The 21,941-nt window shown below is 41.5% G+C and overlaps 1 protein-coding gene across 11 annotated transcripts in view; it reads right to left on the reverse strand.

The window, feature by feature from the left end:
* Window positions 1-2,777: 2,777 nt before the first annotated feature.
* Window positions 2,778-21,941, reverse strand: part of DLGAP1 (DLG associated protein 1) — a 414,943-nt gene continuing 395,779 nt past the window's right edge. For all 11 annotated transcript variants that reach the window (XM_032685073.1, XM_032685018.1, XM_032685049.1 and 8 more), the window contains 4 exons: window positions 20,711-21,129; window positions 11,370-11,461; window positions 9,568-9,720; window positions 2,778-6,782 (listed from right to left, as the gene is read on the reverse strand). In XM_032685073.1, the coding sequence (XP_032540964.1) occupies window positions 6,573-6,782; window positions 9,568-9,720; window positions 11,370-11,461; window positions 20,711-21,129 (874 nt within the window). In that variant the 3' untranslated portion in view covers window positions 2,778-6,572. The remainder of the gene's footprint in view (window positions 6,783-9,567; window positions 9,721-11,369; window positions 11,462-20,710; window positions 21,130-21,941) is intronic.

A 21,941-nucleotide genomic window follows, 5' to 3' on the forward strand; every position in this document is an offset into this window, starting at 1 on the left:
ACGTGCTGTAAGGTGACAAATAATACAGCTCAACTCGCGCAATGCATTAACTTCTCAGTGCTACTTATTTTGTGGAATATGCACAGCAAAAGCAGGGATGATCACAGTTCTGAACACACACTCACAAAGCGATTCCAGATTGCAATTGTGAGCTCCCATAGTCAGTACAATAGGAAAAAATAAGACATAGTGTTTTAAGGACATGACTTTGATAATTCTCTAGTTAGAAGCCAGGGATAAGTGATGGGTTGGAGATTCCCACTGGGGAAATAGGTTAGTTACACTGGAATGGGTTACCCTTTACTATTCAACATCTCAGCTCCCCAGTTACCATCTCCAAACTAAAGCGTTTGCCTCAGCACATGGTTGTTTACGCAAGTGACTTATCTTACATTGGTGAGACATTTGATACCCATAAAACATCCATCATACTCTGTCCTACTGCTTTTCTTTAACTCCAGATGAGGCCCTTCACTCTCCCTGAACCTTTGACAGCTTTGGGCTGTGGCAGAATGTCACTGTCGGTGCAGCTCAGGGGCTGCGCAGTGGTTGCCTTCTCTGGGTGCTCTGCAACACTTCAGTATTTCCCCCTCTTTGAATAGAGGTGGCAAAATCGAGAATTGCTTCCATTCTGCTTGGCTAAGAATGAGGAAAATCTCGGCACCCTATCACGGAGATAGTTAAGCGAAGAGTCAATACAATGAAGGCCTCTGCATCAGGAGTTGCCCATAATAGGTGGTGGTAATGTCACAGCCGAGCTTGTTTTTTAATACAGTGCTTTTTTTTCTCCTTTCATGTGTTAGTTTTTTTCCCTCTGGGTGGAGCCAAGCTGGGGAGGTGATGACTTACCTGCCACAGCTTGGTAGATTGCAATCTGGAACTGGCAGAGTGTTAACACAATGCCCCAGCAGAGCTTTTCTGTCTCTAATTTCAATGATTATGTTGTCACTGGATCAGTGAAGAGAACCATGAAAAACACAATTACCAGGAAGCCCTGTTCCTTTCCTCGCCCCTTTGTCTCACTGTGAATTGGGCATGTGACTCACAGAGGACCCGCTGTAATCACGAGCACTACCGAAAAGGGTGCTGTCCGCTGATGGGACCCAAGCGTGGGAAAGCCTGACTGCTGGCTGGAAGGGCTGGTCACGTCATGTTTTGCAGCTGGCGTCCAAATGCATCCCAATGAATCAAGTGATAGCAGCTACCTTCTCCTGCCACAACGGTGGCCAAGCAAACAGGCAGAAGAGGGGCTGTAAAAGGCCCCCCGCTGCATACAAAAGCATGGGGAAGGGAAGCTATTGTGGATGAGCTTGCCATGACAGGACAGCAGTGTTTTTTAGGTCACTGGCATAGCATCAGACTAAAGGGAAAGGGATTGAGTGTGTTTCAACTGTGGGTGCTGGTCCCAGGTTTGCTCTGTGGAAGACCACTGGTGCATCATGACTATTGGGGCTGACCCACATCATTATGTGATGTAGAGTTGAAAAAGAGAACTTCACTTGCTGACTGCAAATCATTTATAAACCTAAGACTTCAACAGCAAGTGCCCATAGCAGCAGAGCAGCCAATATTTTTATCATTAATTGCTATCAAAAATGCCAGCTCAAAGTAAACACCAACTCTGAACAGATCTGATAGGCGAGCATGCTCCAAACTGGTGGTTGAAATGAATTATTTGCCTATTGCGTGCTGCAAAAACAATGTCTTGCAGGAGAGAACAGACTTTGGCAAACAAACTGACATCGAGCTATGCTTGTGGGGAAGGCTCCTGATTTGATCTGGAAGGAAACATTGAGCTCAGATAGGGATAAAGTTTACCTTAAGCATGCATGAAAGGCAGGGCTGAGCCATGGTTCAGGATTCTTCACTGGTCTGCTGTAGAACAGCATGAAACATAGCTGCTATTTTACTCCCTCCAAGCTATTCTCATTACAAAAATGTACAAGACACCTCAGAAAGGTTTTTAAATAATAAACCATTCCCCCCCCCCCCCTGGTGCACCCATTTATCAGTGACCATGAGCACATAAATACCAGCAGGTGAAGAAAAATCACTTCGTCTTGGTGGTAAGCAGAAGTTCCCCTGCCCAAAAGCCCCTAGTACAAGTCTTTCTCATCCTCCTGTGCTGAAGGTCTAAGCATGGGCAGACAGTCCATGGTGCAGCACTGACATGCTATTAATGTAAATATTAGGCTCTACAGACTGAATCAGGACCTGCTTAAGTACTGGTATAGACATGAACAACATAATCTAGGACATACTTCTATGTGATTTGGCGACTGTCTTTATTTCACGTAGTGGGAAAAACCCCATTTTGAAGCAGGATTCCACTGAAGGGAAAGTCAGCTATGCCTGCCAGGGATCTCTTTTGCCCCCAAAATTCAGACATCACTGGAGATAAGCAGAAGATGAAGGGAACCAGCAAGGGGAAAAACAAACAGGCTGGGGGTTTCTTGCCACGTCTTTTGAAGTCACCAGCGTAACTCCTGGCGTCTTCAGCAGGGTTTGGCTGGGCTCAGTGCAGAAGCGCCTTTGAAGATTTTGCTAAGGCTCAAGGCCTTGATCACGGCAAGTTTTATGCCTGTGAGCAACTCTGTGCAGATGAGCACTTCCAGGGCGCTCAGCAGGATGCTTCGGATGAGACTTTGCAGGGTTGGTCTTAAGCAATGAGAGCTTAAGAGAAACATTCTGCTTGTTGTGCTTTTATCCTTGACCACATCAAATGAAAAGTCTTGGCAGTTCTGCGAGAACGAATTTGCATTGAAAACCCACAGCTCTTACAAGCAGTGCATTAATTATTTTATTAATTTGCTCTTTTTACATTATGGGAAACATTCATCTATTTACATTTTCCTGTCCACACACAAACCAGATAGATAATCCTATGGAAACCCAATTCGCTAAGCCATAAAAACACTCTTCTCTGTCTAAAGGCTTTCAAATTTGTGTCTTTTGTTTCAAATCAAAAACATTTCTAAAATCACGTTTGGGAATGCAGGTAGGCCAGTGATTTACATTCCAGTAAATTAAAATATGCATTTGACCATTTCCCTAAAAAAAAAATACCCAAACCAAAAAAACCCAATAAATTCACAAAGATACAGTTTAAATTAAAATGATAGTGCACATCAAAGCATTAAGGGAACACCAATAAATAAACTGAAATATATTACAAATAAATTATTTCTATTTACCTTTTCAAATATTAAAAATCTTTAATCCATTTCTTCATCTTTCTTTACAAAAAGATTATGAGAATTTTATGGAAACATCTGCAAAAAATATAATAAATACCTCTTTTTTTTTTTTTTTAAACTTTTGAAGCAGGAGACGAAACCAACCTTTTCTAAAATTTCCCCTAAGAAAAAAAAAAACCCAATAGTTTAGTCCCAAAGTGAAACAGAATATAGGCATTTTTAATATACACTGGGCAGGTTAGACTAAAAACAAATAGCTACAAATTATACTGAAACAGATGATGGAGCAAATATACTAGCATTAGTGTTGGTAAATGAGTCAAGTGGTTAACTAGTGGCATTCTAGGGGCAGAATTATTTTATTTTATATTTTCTCATATTGGCAGTATTTTTAATATTTTGCTAAAAAACTAGGCTAACAGCATAATAACCTTTCCAGTGCCAAATGAACTAAGAAGCATTCAGCTAAGAATAAATTCATTTAAGATAGATACAAAAAATATTCTATGATATACATATACAATAATTTGTAATGTACAAGACTAGATAGTCTTTGCTTTTCTGCTCTTTTAGGGGGGAACTTGCTGGATATAAATTTCTGTAGCCACTTGTCAACCAAAGTCTTAACTCATCTTTCATAAAACGTTCACAAAACTAAGTAAGTCTGCGACACAGTTGTGAATGTGGACTCTCACCTGGGTACTGCTTTGAATACTTCAGTACAAATGAGTTCCAAATAATTAGTACTTCTTATGACTATATATGCTCAAAAGTGGCAGTTGGCACTATTACGTACTGCAAACACGGTGATGTTTTGTTGCTGCTAAAAGTTAAATGCAGTGTTTCAAAACTAGCAAATACACTGGTATTCAAACACTTAGAGGGTCAAACCTTTCAAAGCTCCTGTAACACCAAGCACTCTAGGGTTACACTGGGTTTCTGATCACTCTAGTTAAAAGTCTTTTATATATTAAATTATTAGCCCTTATCTTGTAAACCACAGCAGTAAATAGTTGTGCCCTGTTTATAAAGACATAGCTCAGATATCGATGGCTTTGAGAGGTAGCAAAATTCTCTAGTGGTTTTAGTATGCTCTCATGAAAATACTTGGTGCCAGAACCTATTACCTCTCCTATTTTTGAATAAAATTAAATTAGCACCTGGCTATGATGTTGTAGGAAAAGAAGCTGTCTGGCATGGTCTCGATGAATAGTTTTAGCAAGAGCTTAACTTTTCAATGACGATTTTCAATGCTTTTTAAGTGCAAGCTGCAGAATTACACCACACGTGCAGTGGGATTTTTCACTGGTTGGACTGTCCGTACAGGTTTAGCAGCTATGGGCACAGCCAGCCAACACTGGCATGTGGCAAGGGCTGCAACCTGTGCCCCTCCGTGGGGGGGCTGTCCCTGTGCCTGTGCCCACTGGGAGCAGAAAGCAGCCTGCCTTCCTCTCCTGTGCACCCCTGCCCTGGCAGGTACAGGGTGAAGAGCATGTAGGGACCAGCGGAGTCCAGAAAGCCCTGCCTCAGGACTGTAAACACACTGAGGGCTGCACAGCACTCCTCTGTCCCAGATCAGTCCTGTCACCCAAACCAGCTCACGCTAATTCTGCTGTCAGCAGCACATGCCAGCTAGGCACGCGTGTGCGCACACACACACACTCACACGCACGCACACAACTTGCTTTCAGCAACATGCCTGACATCGCTTTCCTAATGTTGGCACAAGAGAATCCAGTAGCAGTGTGGTTGGCATCATCCCTCATCAGAGAAGCTAGAGGACAAGCCCCTGCCCCAGCCAGGGGTGGCTGGAGGGGACAGACATGCAGGAGCTGACCTCTCAGGCTCCTCTCCAGCCCTATTATCTGCCATTTCTGCCCACTATTAATGAGCTACTTAGGATGCATATTTTTCATGATTGCAAAACAATGGCAGAAGCCAGGGTCTGAAGGCTTGTTGTGAAAAATATTAAGTTCATATTGATCCCATAACTTGTGAAAAATAGTCTATTGTTCTTGTTCAAATGGGAACTTTATCCTATTAAGAGGAGGTTGAATTAGAAATTTACTCCTAGACATGGATGGTTGGGTGATAAGCAATCTGAACTGTAGCATACAACTGGCTGTGGATAGAGCAAAGCAAGCCTGACCTGAAAATGCATCAGGGGCTCCACGTACAGTAATGTGGCTGGCATCCGTGTGTGGCTGCGTGGACGCATGAGATTGGATGGTCCCACCGAGATTAAGACATCAACAAAACCAAGGTTTTTTTTTTTTTTTGCTTTTTTTTTTTTTAACCAATATAATCCGTACAATACAATACAAGAGGAATTGACAATACAGTACAATTTTAAAAATTCTTAATACTTGGACAAGAAAATCCTTCTTTTATATTATCTCTTCAACTGTCATTACTTCTTATCTCCTTCCTTTTCACTCTTTTATTGCCTTTCAAAATAGATTATTTCCCTGGAAGATCGAATTTACAATCTTCTGCTGATTGAAATGTTTAAGTAGTGATTGATGAAATAAAAATGAGGCAGTTTGTGCAACTGTGAGTGTGCAGGTATCTTTCCACAGGATCTTTTATATCCCTTGCCTGTAGGATATACTTCCATCTCACCTGTGGGATACACTTCCACTTTTTCACCTGCCGGAGCTGTGGGGTTTTTTTTTAATTCCCCGCCTCCCCACTCCCACCCCAGCCCCCTCCCCTTGTGTGACTCCTTAAATCAGGTGAGAAGATGTGATTCGGAGGTTTAGAATAAAGTGCGCCATCTGCTTTAAAAAAAAACAGTAATAAAAAGAAGGGAATCCAAGTAATAGCTCCTTTCATCTTTTGTGAGGAAGACGGCAGAGTCCAAAAGGATCACCCTGCATGACTGAAATTTCCGAAGTTCCCTACAGTTTGATATTGCTGTACACTGGGTAACTGACTAGCTTTAGACCAACTAAAGATCATGAGTAAGTTAAATGGAGCATCTACTGTACAGGTACGCAGGTGCGTGGAAGTCTGAGCGCTGCGTTTATTTGTTTCAAACAGAAAAAAAAAAGGATCATACTCATTTACATGAGGCAAAGTGGCAGCATCAGTACATGTGACAAAGCATCGTGATGATATGGGCGAACCTTCAGAAAGCAAGGGTGATTAGAGGACATCTCTCGGAGGACCGACAACTACGCCACGGCAGTGGAGTTCACTGGGAGCATCGGGGCAGCTGTGTACAGAGAGAGGGGAGGGGGAGAGGAGGGAAGAGAGAGTGAGAGAGAGAAGAGGAGGTACAAATACTTCGTGGTGACCTTGAGCAGGAGCCTAGAGGGGCAGATTATACATGAGGCTTGTCTTGCCAGAGAGAGTCCTCCTGGTTGGATCCCTTCATAGCCTGGTCTGGGCTTCGGGGATGTATATCTCAATGCTTTCGGCGCTCTCGGTAGCAGAGTTCTGGCGGACCGATGCAGCGCGCTTGGCAGCCATCAGCCGTTTCCGGGCCTCTTGACGCTGCGAGCTTTCCAGAGAGCGTTCTCGTATGAGTGGCACCTGACCTTTCGATGGCTTCTTTGGCACTGGAGGAGGGACCCTTCTCTCCTGATCAAAGCAGAAGGTTAATGGCATTATACAGCTTCTCAGGGAAAGGTGGGAAAAACTAGGATACGTCAGTAGTTAGAACACACATTTTACCTAAGGTTTGTTAGCTCTTATCTGCCTTTCTGTCTTCAGTCAACTGGCTTTTGTGCTCAAGGGTTCATAAACATGGGGCAAGGGCAAAGGGGAGGGGAGAGCCGGCCGCCGTGCTACTTCTCCTCAGGGATGGTGCTACTGGGGCCGAGGCCCCCACCACTAACTGCTTAGTGCCGGGGACTAGGAGAGAGACCGGCCTCCCCCCGCCAGTGCAGCCGGCAGGGAACGCTGCTCTCAGCAGAGAAACTCTAGAGAGCCCAGCTCCTGGGGCACCCTCTTCTATGCGTGCATAATGTTAGGTGCTCTTGCAACACGGAGGTGCCATGGCTTTGGTGTTCCCAAATGCAGATGGGAACTAGCTGTCTGCAGCTGGTGCATCTGAATAAGTAGCTTTAAAAAAACCACCATATATTTTTGTATCTATTTTGTAGCAGTTTAATGACTGCTCAAGAACCCACATTTTGGGTCTCACTGTGCAAGCTCACACACTCTAGTCTCCTGCTAAATAGACATGAAGATACAATCAGCTAGAAATAGAAAAAACTGGTAGGAAAAACTTAAAAATCATTAAGAGAACATGCATTAATCATCGTGGTGGCAGCTAGCTCCAGATACGTGATCAACAAGAAGGACTTTAATGTATATCCTGGTGCATGTACACGCACACACACACACACACACACACATAGAAAAAAAAAGAAAAAAAAAGCCCCAAAAAAAAAACCCTTCAGAGAGGGATCTCTCCCGGAAAAGAAAAGTGTATTCAGGACTGAATTTCAGGCGGCCACAAAGACTTTGTCAAGTTAATTAGATTGTCTTTTAAGTTACATCCCCTTCCAACTGTGAACACGGTCTCTGAGTGAAGGGATTTTATCACACTACAAAGGTCCCATTCTGCCTTTTCGTTTTCTCTCATGCTGCTCACAACAGCTTCCATGGCTTGAAATATAAAGGTGCTTAGTTACCCTTATTCATACTTTGCTTTTTCTCTCCATCCAAGGATTGCTTATAAAGGGCCCAGTGGCAAAGGCCAAAGGCAAATATCAATTCCACAGAAAGTTTTTTCTATTTTTTTAGCCTTTCAGAAAGGTGATGATCTGTTTCATCTAAAATCATAGACAAATGCTCTTGAAACAGGAACACAGCGTAATTATTTAAAATCTTTACCTTCCTACTGTACGTCCCTTTCTTCAGCACTACTTAACCTGTTATAGTCTTCTTTTTGTTGGAAACTCTTTGAAACGTTTTTCAGAAGCAAAGAAAAGGCACATTTTTTTAAGGAAAGCTCTCGTTTCTTACTGCTGCAATTGTGAACACTCAGTCTACCCGCTTTACTGTAAAAGCTAATGAAAGACCATATACCAGCATTTATGTGCATGCATGTTTGACAATTTTAACTTCCTTTTCTGTTAGATACTGGAAAAAGAAAAAAAGAAGATAAGAAAATGACTTGCCTTCAGTACCTTGGGCTAGGAAAACACATTCCCATTCATTCCCCTACAAAACACACTAGGTGTGCACAAATGGTGTGAACATGGAACTCCTAAGTCAGGAATGAGTATTTAGTCTTGATTGGAGGAGGAGGAATAGTGCTACCAGCACTGGCTTTACAAGCTTCCTGCTGCAAGATTAATGGGGTTTGATATTATTATGGTTATTTGTCCAAAAGAAAATACCACTTTGGTCATCGGCAGCCAGCTGACCTGTAAGACTCCTGTCTGAGCCGCTGTACCTGTAAGTCATGTTCTCCCTCCTTCTGGAGATCCTACCTGTTGGCTGTATTCATTGCTATCAGACCAGCCACAGTGGAAATTCAGCCATCAAATTACATACCTATAGGAGCGCAACATTAGACCATTGATTCCTTTAGGAATGGGTCTGTGTTTTAAAGATTTTCTGAAACATTTGTGTATTTTGGCTCACCCAAGTGATGTTTGTCTTGAGGTGGATAGTGAGGAGAAAAAAAGGCAATGGTGCCAAATGAGAATGTAAAGTGAAATGTGGCTCACACTTGGAGATGTGGTAGTTTTTCATGATGACAGAAGAAGACTACATTTACCAAAAAAAAAAAAAAAGACCAAAGTTCCAGATGATTTTTATGCTACCTTGGATAAACAACACTACCAGCGAAGTGAACATGTTTGTGAAATCATCCATTTAAAGAAAGCCCAAAATAAATAAAAAACCAAACAAATGGACAAAAAAATGTAGTTCTTTCATGTAACATTTTGGAAGGCATATTTTTGATATTGCTCTGTTTGTAATCTGGCTACCAAAGTCAGTGATGGTTACAATGCTTCCCTAGTTTTTTCAGCAACACAACCTAGAACTCTTGCTGTATGCAATAATATGAACCGTAAATGTGATTTATTTAATTTTAAGAATCAATATATAAGGCAGTTCCTTCCAACGATTGATCGTCTAATATGATTAAATGTAAAGCTTAACAAAGTACCACATTCCCATTATCCGATTCACAAAGACAGATTTGGTTTAAAAATATGCCTGAAACATATTACAGATAATATCCCAGATGATTATTATGTAAACATTGTTATTACAATGAAATTAAGTTGATATGAGCTTCATTTCACATTTTTTAATGTCAACGCTGTAACACAGAGGCCTATTTAATCTGTCCAGTATTTGTGCAGGGTTTTAAATGAAGCATACAAAATCTACAGTGTTCTACCTTCTTGTCATGAGGATCCATCTGTTTCCAATTATTGGCCTTTAACTGATGAAGTTCATCAAATTTCATACTAATATTTTCTATGGACAACTGCAGCATATCCCAAAACCCTGCTAAATCCTGGGAAGTCGGCCGTGGATGTGCATTAGGATTCTGTGCAACAGAAGAAAAAAACATGTTGGCTTTAGTACTTCTTAATGTAAAACATTTGTGCAAATGGTTACGAATCTCACTAGCAAAGCACTTTCAGCAAATCCAAGCGAGTGGTAAGACACAGAGGGAGAAGCAGAGCAGAGCGCTACTTACTGTCGGGTTTATTTCAAGGAGCCTGGCTTGGTGTTGAGCTGCTGTGCCCCTGTAAGCAGCCTCTCACCAAAGGCACCAGCTACTCTCCTCAGACTAGGGGTAAAGTCCATGTGTCAGGTCCCCTGTGGCAAGATCTGCCTAGGGATGTTCCTGGGCACAACTGGTGATAATCCTAACCGCACTGAAATTAATTGCCAGCCTCCTCTTCACCTTCACGAGGAAGGATTCCCTGCCATGTTCACACTTGTAAAAAGACTGATACCTGTGCAAATGTACATTTGCTGCATGTGCAAATAGTGATATACCGATGTGTGAACACTTTTCCCACCCTCTGAGATCCTAAGGTTTACAAAAATACACTATTTCCAAAAAAAATTGTCTCATACACAGGGTGGGCCAGAGGCTGGTGACCCAAAAAGTTCTGTCCTACCTTCTGTCCCTTCACTGCAAACCAGCTCTGAACGCTTCTTGCATGCAGGGGGCATACATGAAACTACCCCTGCTCCATTGGCAAGGTTTGTATGAGGGAAGGCTTTCTACAGGATGTCTCTGTAAGCTGGTTCTCAGTTGAAGCTCTTTAAATGAGATGTTGCATACACTCACTTCAAGCACGTTTTTTCATAAATACTGAGTACCTACACAAATCTGAGTCAGCAAGATTTCATAGGTACTGTGGCCTCATCAGATTACATCGATATATTGTTATTAATTAATAAATAAATAAACTGGTAGTAGCACCTTGTATGATGTTTTACATGGCTCAAGTTTTACTCTGCCTTTAAGTTTTCTTCCTCACCAGAAGCAATAACCCAAAAGAGTCAGTTGCTTGCCTTATGAAATTTCTATTTGTACTTTTCGCAGCCACACTGACAAAGGATTTTAATAGGATAATTATACCATCAAAGGAGCAATTAATGAAAACAATGAAGTATATATTTTAGATTCATAAGGAGACCAGAGATTACATTTGGATTCCTAGTTTTTTAGTGCTTGATGCTAGCAGGTTGCACTTTATTTACGAAGATGTGCAATCAGAATGCTTTTTCAATTTTTGTATCAAGAATTGGAAGTCTTATTCAGACAGAGTCAATTTCTGTTGCATTTGTCCACTAAAGCAGATTTTAGTTCGGGGCTTGTTTCCCATGAACACATGGGAAAGCCCCACTCAGGAGATTTCTGAAAGACCTTAAGGTCTTTTTCCCCATCTGTGTGCCCAGGAACTCGGGGGTCAACGGACAGATCTTTGCTCCTCTGAAGTTAGTAGCAGAGCCACGGTGATAGTTCACTCAAAGTTTTTTGCCTGTCATTATTTTAAGGCTCTCAAGCTATTGTGAAACTCATGCTGACTCTGACAAGTTTGAGTTACTCCTAAATTCATATCAAGGTCTTCACTGGAAAAACTGTCATGTTAGTCAAAAAATCAGTCTAATTTACATAGGATTATTCACAGGGTTAGTAGAAGGCACACAACAATGTCTAGTAGAAAAATTACATACCAGGTTTTCTTCACAAAGTTCTCTGAACTGGTAAAATTTCTGGGCCATGAGAAGCTGGGCACTGCCAACTGCAGTTCGAATTTTCCCTAGAACTAAGAGAAAAAGAAAAGTAAGTCACCTTAAGTAAGTCACAGTAAGCTTTCTTTGCTATAGGCAACTAAAAGCACATAAAAAGAGAGGAGAAAGGTGCACAGTAGTCGGTTCTGGCTTTCAAAAAGCATCTTATCTTTCAGTCACAGATTAGAGAGAAGCTGATAAATCTAAGGCCAGATCTCCACTAGGCAAAAATATGTGAAAAGTTGCTGCATCTTACTCTCATTCCCCCAGTGAGACCAGTTGTATCCAGTTGCAATGACAGTGGCTAATCAAGAGCTTTTGCAGCCTCTATAGAAAGCTCACCAGAAATGTCACCAGTCATCATCACTATGACCCAGGCTCAGGCTTGGAATATAAACCCAGCTTCCCACACAAGAACATACAGCTCTCAAACCCTGTTTGCTTCTACACCTCTCTTAGCAACTCAGGCCTTACTGTCAGGTGTAGCTGTGTTGCTATATCAGAGCCCCAGAAAGGGAACATTTAGTGCATGCCAATTAATCTCATTTGGACCTTCTAAGTATTTTCCATGAGCACAATCTGAGGCTGCTTCTGCCTTTAAATTCAGATGCCCAGGCATACTTCAGGGAGCAATCACACCCTGGCTTCTCCTCCTTGATGGTGGCTTGGAGGGAGGTGTCAAAGAGTCCTAGCCCAGCTCCAGCACTGTCTGTGGACTCCTTTGTACTGACAGCTGGGTACTTACTGCCCCTTTAGACTGACCAGAGTGCTGTGAAGGACTGAAGTGAACCAGAAGACAGCCCACAGTAAATGCCTCTGAATAAAACAGAGGGTCATACTGTTTTGGTTGCATTCAACCTCACTGAAACATTGGGCTTTTACTGCTTCAAGAGGTAGTAGCTGGGAATTATACTACCCATAACCAAGGCATGGACTGGTGCATTCAGAGACGTTCCCTGGGGCTTTGCTGAGTTCTGGTCCAGGGGGAGACTCTGTGTGTACATGTTTCAATGTGTGTGTGTGTGTGTATGTGTGTGTACCTGTACCTGTGTGTATACCTGTACCTGTGTGTACGTGTGTGTACCTCTGTGTGTGTATGTGAAAAAAGAAGTAAGAATGAAGAAACACAGCAGACAGACAGACATGGCCTCAGCTGGCAGTAGGACAGTGAATCCAGAAAAGAGAGTGTGAATTTGGGGACTGCTGATTGAAAGAAAATTGATGCTATGAGCAAGAAAGCAGCTACTGGATTGTTTGAGACTTTCAATGCTCAGGAAAAGAAAAATAAAACTATGTTTATTCTCTGCCTATAAATAAACTGGTTAGCATCATGGATTTATCTGGCTCCATCATTAATTTTCCCTCTCAGCTTAAGCAACTTATGATCCCCAATTTTCTGGTTAACGACTGATTTAAAAATGAATTTAAATTAATTTTTTAAATTACCACTTCCTTAATGAAAAACATATGGCAGCCACTGTGTCACAATTTTCACTATCATTCCTACTCAGAGATATTTGCATTGTCCCAGCCCTCAAATAAACACAGCAACTTTTCCATGATAAATTTACAGCCTGGATATATGAGAGAGGTGAAGAAAGAATAGGAAAAACAAAGAGATGAAGTGGCCTGCTCAAGGTGAGTACATTGTTAGCAGACCCCAGAAGAGATACTAAGCTGCCATCTTCTCAACCATTTGGGCATGGTCACTTTTTGAATAAAAGCTAACACAGCATTAACGGAGCTCCACTGGGGAAATACTGATAAGTAGTTTGACTTACCAGAGTGAAAAATAAATAAATAAATACGTATATACATAAATACATACGACTTTGCTATAACCCCTTCTAACAAAATTTTTAGGGTCTCATTGGTCCTGTGACTGGCTGCAGTGCTTGTGACCAGAATGCCACCATGCAGTGCTTGGTAAGAGAAAGGCCTCTCCAAGGGATTCACTTGTGAAGCTACGTGCTAAGCAGACTGGCATAAAAACTCATGATAAACTGAAACCAGACACACAGTAATATGAAATCTCTGTTCTGCTCCTTCAAGGCAAATGGCTTTTCCTCAAGCAGCTTTAAAGCTCACTTTTAAGGCTGCTGAAGGAAAAGTGGGATGTGGAGTTCATTTATACTTCAGACATACAAAGAGGGGGGGAAAAGAAGGGGGAGGGAATAGAGTCTTTTCACATTTTTTTTCAGAAACTATAGGAGAGAGCTCTGTGAACACACACAGAGCCCAGACTTTCATTTTGTTCCCAGAACTCGGCTCAGCACTGCCAGGAAATAGCCGTGAGCTGGAAGATTCACTAAGCAGAATATTTTCAGCATATTGCGCAGGGAGTTTTGCACACAACTCTCATTATTGTTAGCAAGGCTTGCGTGTCTAATTCTATGCGCACAGTGCTGAAAATGGACCCCTTGGTGTGTCTAGTCATTTATGCAACCCAATATGCAAACCACTCAACTGAAAGGACTTTTCAATAGTAGGAGGAGCTACTCTGGGAGCTTTCATGTGGTTCCCATTGTTATGAAAACTCTTCCCACTGAGTATATTTGGGAACAGCTGCCTCATCTGGAGCTCGGCCACTCTGATGCTTCCCAAGATCTGAGAAGGGGAGAAAAACTGTCTCTTGACTTCTTGAGACAGAAATAAAGAGGATGAGGTGGGCTCTTTCTGGAAACCTGCACCAACTGAGCTGGAAATCACATCCCAAGCATGAAGAAATGTAAATACAACTTGTTGGTGATGGATGGGAATGTGCCTCTTTCTTTCAGGGAAGAAGAGCTTAATATTCAGAGATCCCAGCAGAGGGAAAAGGAAGTCCTTGTCCTTGGCTGCCTAGCGACTGGCTATTTGCCTAAAGAACATCATCCCAGCTGACTGCGGGATGCATGCTGATGTTGTTCTCTATTGTTGCCACTTCTGCTGTAGCTGCGGCTGTATCTAGTCAAGTGTCACTGATTCCTCGCCCCTCAAAAGCAAGGGGTCTGTTAATGTGCAACCCGTCAACAACCAACTCTGTCACGGAACTCAGAGGGGAAAAGAAACCAAAAAACAAAGCATGCAAAAAGCTGAAAGGAATCGCTCCAGAAGGCACAAAACCTTATCAATAGCCTAATTTTTGTTTCCAAACCCAAGTTGCTTTTAGTGTTTCAAGGCAGAGTGCTTACTCAGTCAAAACCTCCAGTGCCAAAGAGAAAGGCCAAGGTTTAGTGAGAAACCAAAAAGTAAAAATAGACTGATATTTCCTTAGAAGAAAAGCCTTCAAGGTTTGAAGCCAAATATCAAGAAGTACATGGAATTGCAAAGATAATACTCAAAACACATCAGAAAAGAATTAGAGAAATTTTTAACAGCTAGGGAGATAAGGTACTGGAGGGAAAACACAAACATTCAAGTTGATGTGTTCAGCTAATAGGATACAAAGAAAATATATAAAACCAAGCAACAAAAAATCCTGACCCATCAAGATGCAATCATAATGGATTTAAACACCTATATAATGTTATTCATGTCTGCTTTCTATTCCATACAGGGCTATACAGCACACTCAGCACTGTCGGATCTGAATGCCTTCCAGTAATGCATTAAGCAACATTATTAACATCCATCATATGCTTTGCTGTCACCCCTTCCCCAGAGGGAGAAGTGTGTGTACTGCAGTGTTTTGGTTTTATAGTTTGAATTTTTCCTTTTTTTTTTTGGTTTTCCTCCCTCCTTGCTTTGACCTCTCTTCCTTGTAAATCTCGTTCTCTCATGTGACAATTTTTTAAAAATAGGCAATTACGTCTATTCAGGAAGAACTGCTTCAGTATAGCTACTTGGATGGAATTCAGCTATTGTGGAGTGCCTTGTCACTATTACTGTTCTTAACTAGAGGTTGCAGAATGTTTTTCTAGGATAGACACATGCCAGTGAATTTCCTTGTGTCTCTAATCCCCCAACATGTTCTTTTAAAACATTTTTAAAAATAGACTTGCACTACATGCTGTTCAAGCAGTAAGTTCTCGCTTGGGTCTAAGAATTGCATAGGATCTGCTCTGAAATTGTAGAGTTCTATGTATCTCCTCCCTCCGTGTCTTCATAGGAAAAGAAATAAAACAACAAAAAAAGGAATTGTGAAACAAGCAAAAAATGGTGTTATTGTCATCTGCTCTACCTTGGAAGATGACTCTGTGTGTAACAAGCATAACAATATATAAGAAAATAACAAAACCCACCTGAAGTCATGTGAAAAGTCATCACATAGAAGCCAGGGGAATTTTGAGAAGGGGCAGCATTTTTTGGCCTTAAAACACCAACTGATGTATTTGCATTTCAACTTTGACAGCCCCAGGTTCTAACAAGTGACAAAAGAGGCATTTTAGGACTGTGACTGTAAAAAGCCCTTAATGTGAAAACACCTGGTTGATAGGCAGGGCCCAGGCTAGGGAACAGAATACCACGGACTTGCTCATTGCACCCAGGAGCAAGTGGCAGGAACAACAGGCTGAAATTACAGGGACACAGCCTGACATTTGCGTTTCAGATGTTGGCTGGGCACTATGCATATGAAGCAATTCTGCCATAGAGCTGTCACAATCCATTTCCAAGCCAGGATGGACCAGCATTTTAGCCTATTCATGTTGGCAGACCTACATTTAAATAACGCCAAGCATGACAAAAGCCAGGAAATTCAAAGTTAAAGCTACTGCTCAGGTCTTAAGCTCAGCTATTAAGGAGAAAACAGCCAAATGGAACAAACTAGGGAAGGAGTAGTTCTTGCTTTGAGTCATATATACTTATAGGAGTGATCTCACTGAAATTAATAGGGTTGTCTATATGAGCAAATGCTGTTCATTTGGATTAAACCAGTTTCCATGTGTTCTCTGACTTCCTTGGCTTTTATTAGCACACAATGTTTTTTTTTTTCCCTAAATAGATTGTTTCCTTGCTTGGATTTCTCTTTTTGCCTTGCTGGCCTCTGGGCACTAGTAGGGCTTTCCTTGCTGACTTTCCTTGGAGAAACCCTGTGTATGGAGAAGTCCCTTTGGCGGAGAAAAGAAAACCAAAACATGAAAAGGATGAGTTGGGCATATGACCAAAGGCATGTAGCCAGGGAGATTTCAGCAAGCCTCAGCCACATGTCAGGCTGGTGATCGTCCTCCTGCACGTTTTCCTCAGCCCACTGCAGGATGAGGCTGCCTTGCTCCTGAAGGTCAGGAGCCAAGATTGCTTGGGGAAGCTCTGCAGAGGAATGGCAAGTGGTTTTCCTTGCTCGTGGCTGAGAGTGAACTCACAGTCTCCTTTCCTTTTGCCATGTACAGCTATTACAAAAAAAAGTACCTTTTCCTTAACTTTTTTTCTCTTGTGTCTAGCCTTTATTCCCTAAGCTTTCCTTTGAAACTAATAAAAAAAAAACCAAAACAGCAGATAGTGTGTAAGCACTGCATAAATTGCCAGAACTGGCTGAATTTATAGGGGCTCTGATCCTAAGCAGTGAGATTCCTGAAGATTTGAGGTCAACCTTTGTTCATGAACTAGCCCAGAGGACTATAATATGCATGCAAGAGAGTTATAATGGCATGTCTTGTCAGAGCCTTGTTTTTCTCTTTTGATTCTTGCTTGATTAGCCTGGTTTGCCTCACCACTAAACCCACATTACACCTGACTTGTGGTGAATCAGGCCCACAGTTTACTTCTGATGATTATCTTACAGATTGCAGCCACAGTACAACCCCATATGGAAGAGAAACTTCTCAAGGGAGGGTTTGGGGGTGGCAAAATGAAACCCTCTGGTTCTTCCAAGAAGGTCAATGCCTCATGTGAAATTCAAACAACAGCAAAAAAATCCATCAAAAGCCAGGCTGAGGCCTTGCCCACCACTACTGGGAAAAGAAGCAGTCAGAGCTGTGCAGGGAGCCAGGTCTGTTGCTGCTAATTGTGTGTATAAATGGTTACAACAGGAGCCTGAGCCAAAAGTCACCAACAACAGTAGTGAGGCTCTGACTATTTGAAATTTCGCAGGGGAGAGGTAGGAGGAGCAAGCAGACGGTTGAGGAGAAAACAAAAAAAAGGTCAACAGTTGATTTCACTTGAGGCCTGATCCAAAGTGTCAATCAACTCTCACAAGGTGTTTAGCCTCAAATGCTACACATCTTTTTTTTTTTTTTTATGAGAGCCCTAGAATTTGTAGCCAGCTTCCCTGTAGCAGCAAAATAAACCAAAACCATATCAAGTATCCTAGTTTAAACTGTGAGTAGTATTCATCTGCCTGTCACACATGTCAAGGATTTATCAGAAAATTATTTCAGATAAAACTAGGATATACTGTACAATAAATAATTCATGGTAGAAGGGAAGCCACATTTCTCTCTATATTGGCATTTCATCGTGCAGCCACTGAACCACAGCTTGTTTTTATACAGAGCAGCAGACTCCATTTCCCAGCTAGAAACATTCAATCCCATCTGGTAGATTCATTCCCAGCTAGATAATACCCAACGTATCTATGTAACATACAAGCTACTGTCAAACAGCAGCGAGCCGTCTCCCTGAGACAGCTGTTCCGCACAAGGCCCGCATTGTCTGAAGGAAGCAGGGATCGGTTTACGTGGAGCGCTGGGGGGATGAGCCCTCTGTCAGCTGCCATGGCATCGAGAAAACCTCGCTCATCACACGTTCTCGTTATTTTGTTATCTGGCCAAACACACGCTGGGGATGTCAGGTTGAAAACAAAGGATGCATTCCCTGCTCTGGTTATATTTCACTAGGAAAAGCAAAGCAAACACACCTCTTCTCCTCCTTTCCACTCTCTCTTTTAAGTTTATAGATGTATGAAAAAGACTTATTTCGGGACAGGGTTTGTAACAACCAGGCTTTTGTTTCTGGCACTGCTGAGCGGACAGAGTGGCCCTGGCCATGTGTTTTTCCTTGGCACCAGGTAGAGCGGGGAGTGCTGAGCCGCGGCAGAAAGCCCCACACGGCCTCTGTGGGAGGCAACTGCCACGTGCTGGAGCAGCCGACAGCGTCCCACCCAAATAAGTGCTTCTACAGTGACTACAAAACCCAGGTGACCCTTTTTCTCCTTCCATTTCCTGCAATCACAAGAAGTGCTGGTCAAAGAAGTGAAGAGCAGGAGTAATCTGCAGGACACATGCCATGTGCCCTGTAAGGAAGCATTGGGAATAGCCAGCCCAAACAGTCTATCTTCCCCATAACTGGCTCCTCCCACTGACTGCTCAAAGAAGAGCCCTTTAAAACTATCATATATCAAAGACACCAAGAAATTGAGAGAAAATTCTGTACACAGATATAGCTGTTCTGCATCTATCAGCCTAGTAAAATTCACCCCATGTTCCTTTTCCCAAGATTAATAACTACTTTGGTGCACAACAAAAAATATTTACAGGTTTTTCCAGTATTATCAGTTCACAGAATGACAGAATAGTTTGGGTTGGAGATGACCTTAAGATCATCTAGTTCCAGCCCCCACTGCCATAAGTAGGGACATCTTCCACTAGACCAGGTTGCTCAAAGTCCCATCCAACATGGTCTTGAACACCTCCAGGAATGGGGCATCCACAACTTCTCTGGGCAACCTGTTCCAGTGCATCACCACTCTCATCACAGAACGTTTTCCTTATGTCCAGCCTAAGTTGTTGTGGCAAAGAGAAAGTAATTGAGCTTTGTGGCTTAGACTTATAAATATTTTGTATTTCCTACTTGTGTGTTCACTCTTCTTTTTCAAGAATCTCTTAGTTCATGAGGTTTATTTCTTGCATAGTAACAACAGAAACCCTTTTATTCTGATATGTGTTCAAAGAGATTTTTGAATGTATTGAAAATGTAAATCAAAAATGAGATTCAAATATTCTAAAACTTGGGCAACGTGAATTTGCTTTGAAGGTCAAACCTTCTATATTTTTCCTTCAGAAGAAATTGTTAGCCTATTATATAGCAGAAATTTTGTAGAAATATGAAACCTTTACATATCTTAATGTTAAGGTTATCTCATACTTGCCATTAAAAGTCAATTTCTAATTGCTTACAATAGTCACTATCTAGATCAAGCTTTTTCATTCATTGGGTTGAATAGAAAGTTCCAGCAGAAGTAGCTTATGTATTTCCAAGAACGTAATTTTTTTTTGCCACTGTTAATTTCTTTCCTTTCATAAATCAAAAGCTTCACATCTCAAACAAATTCAAATATCTCTCTTCTTGAAAGAAAGGTTTAGAAATTTTGAAGAAGCAGTCCTGGAGCTGAAGTAGTAGTCTTTGCTTTGGTAGGAGATAATCTGGGGGTCGTAAAAGTGTTATGTGTATATCCAGGAAAATATGCTTAGGTGTGCCTAAATTATACAAAAACTGAATTCTCTACATGCAGCTGCTTCTTAGTGATCTCTAGAAGCTCCTTGCCAGAATTTGAAAAAGCTTCATTCACAGAGAGCATGCTCCTTAGCTCACAGGTTTACCTATGTCCAAAACTTGACAGCTAGCAATAATACTGCTCCTTGAAATGGAAGTAAATGGAAAAAACTTCAATTTTTACTGGGAGAAAAAAAATATGGACAGTGAAGCACATGTTCAGACCTTCTGCCCTAACTGGAGTGAATGAATAAGACGTGAGCTACTCAACTCTCAATCCTTCTTAGTAATGAAGGCTTATTAGACATTTCCATTACCTTACACGTGGAATAATATTTCTGGCAGCAGTGACAACTGAGATGTGGTTTGGATGTGTGTGTTTTTTGACACACATTAAGAGCTTGTTTTACTGGGACGATCAAAGTCAAATGAGAACTGCAAGGTAGATGAAGGGAGGCTGGAGAGTGGAAGATAGAGAACAACTTGGAAGCATAACTGAAATCTCTTTCAGTTGGGACAAGCATCTAAATACTCTGATGTCAATCATCATCTGAAAAGGCAACTAAAATATGAATTTAATGAAAAGGAACTACAATCTGTTAAATTATATTCTAAGGTTATGAGAAGTGATTTCAAATGGAAGATTGAAGAAACACTAATACTACAGGATCCCTAACCACGCTCTCCTAATTATCCATTGAACTATGCAATCCCAAAAGCTAATACCACTGGAGTTTCAGAAGTGTCGAGCATTTGCATTCCCTGTCAGCTTTAATAAGGATTATTACAAACATACATACATACAGTCCTTCTGAGAATCACAACCGTAGTTTCATTAGTTAAACAAAAAAGGGCACAATACAGAATTCACTGGAGTGAATTTGACCTATATTAAATACTTTGCAGTTGAAATATTATTGTATGCAGTTACTTACTGTCCTCAGGTAAGTTGTTTTCACGTTCTTCTCTCTCCATCTGTTGGCACCAACCCTCCATACGATCTCTCTCTGCCTGAAGTAGCTTCAGAAACCAGTGGCCATCGCGTGGGCACACTGACCTTTGAACAGCTTCCAGAGGATCTTCAGTAATAGAGTCAATCCAGGGGTCAGGAGGAGGTAAAATTGATGGATCAAAATCTGTCTCAAAGTCATCATCCACTGCACATGCATGGTAATGGTTTCCTGACCCTTGTATGCTAACGGTAGAGGTGCTTGCATCTCGGGAAAATTGTCTTGATATTTGTCCAGAACATGTATTGTCCTCTTGAGGGTCGATTATTTCAAAGTTCTCATGGAAATCCAGGTCTGCTTGCACGGCTGTTGTTACACTGTTAGATCGCGTAAACCTGCGAAAGCTTTGGAGAGCACAAACAGAGCATGTTTAGAAAGCTTTTTCTGGGTAGCTCAGTGAGGAAGGAATTATTCAGATTCTGCCACTCTTCTTAAGACTGGCAGTCACACCTCACAGTGCTACACTCATTTTTCTTGAAATGATTGCATAAACTTTTTTTCTCATTGCAAGCAAATAAACAAGCATCTCTCTTTTTCCACGAAAGCTCACTGTTAATTGAGGTAAGTACCTCTAATTGTTGTGCAGTTTAACAAAGGCAGAGGCTAGCCCAAGAGGCAGCTAACACTGTCAGTAGCTCAGGATTTTAGGTTACTGATTAATGAAAAGTTAAAGGGGCCCAATTTTCAGAAGTGGTTTATCTTCCAATTTTTAAAACTCACACCTCTTTGAAGTTACACATCTAAACTCACAAGTCACATTTAAAAATCATACATATGAGAGTGATAAGAGAGTAATAGCAATGAGTCTACTAACTAAATAAAATTATACATTCCATTTATTTTAAAAAAAGTGGTTTTAACTCAGATAAGTATTTATATTGCTTCTTCATAATTAAGTGTCTGCCATCTCTTACAATTTTAGTGCCCACTACCAGCACTGAGATATTTTGGTTTCAAAATGATCTTCTCTATTCACCAAAGCTAGCATGCTGCCTCTGTCTATGTTACCCTCATTGTGGTGGCTGCTACTCTGTAGGTAGGTTCCTTTCACCTTGCATAGTTTCCCTGTGTTGGACCTTCTGAAGGCAGAGAACAAACCCTGAGCGTAAAGGCAAAAACAGGGGAGAGAGGAGGTTTGGGGATTTGGGTTTTTGGA

This window comes from Chiroxiphia lanceolata, chromosome 1 (genome assembly GCF_009829145.1).
Source record: "Chiroxiphia lanceolata isolate bChiLan1 chromosome 1, bChiLan1.pri, whole genome shotgun sequence".
NCBI classification, from domain to species: Eukaryota; Metazoa; Chordata; class Aves; order Passeriformes; family Pipridae; genus Chiroxiphia; species Chiroxiphia lanceolata.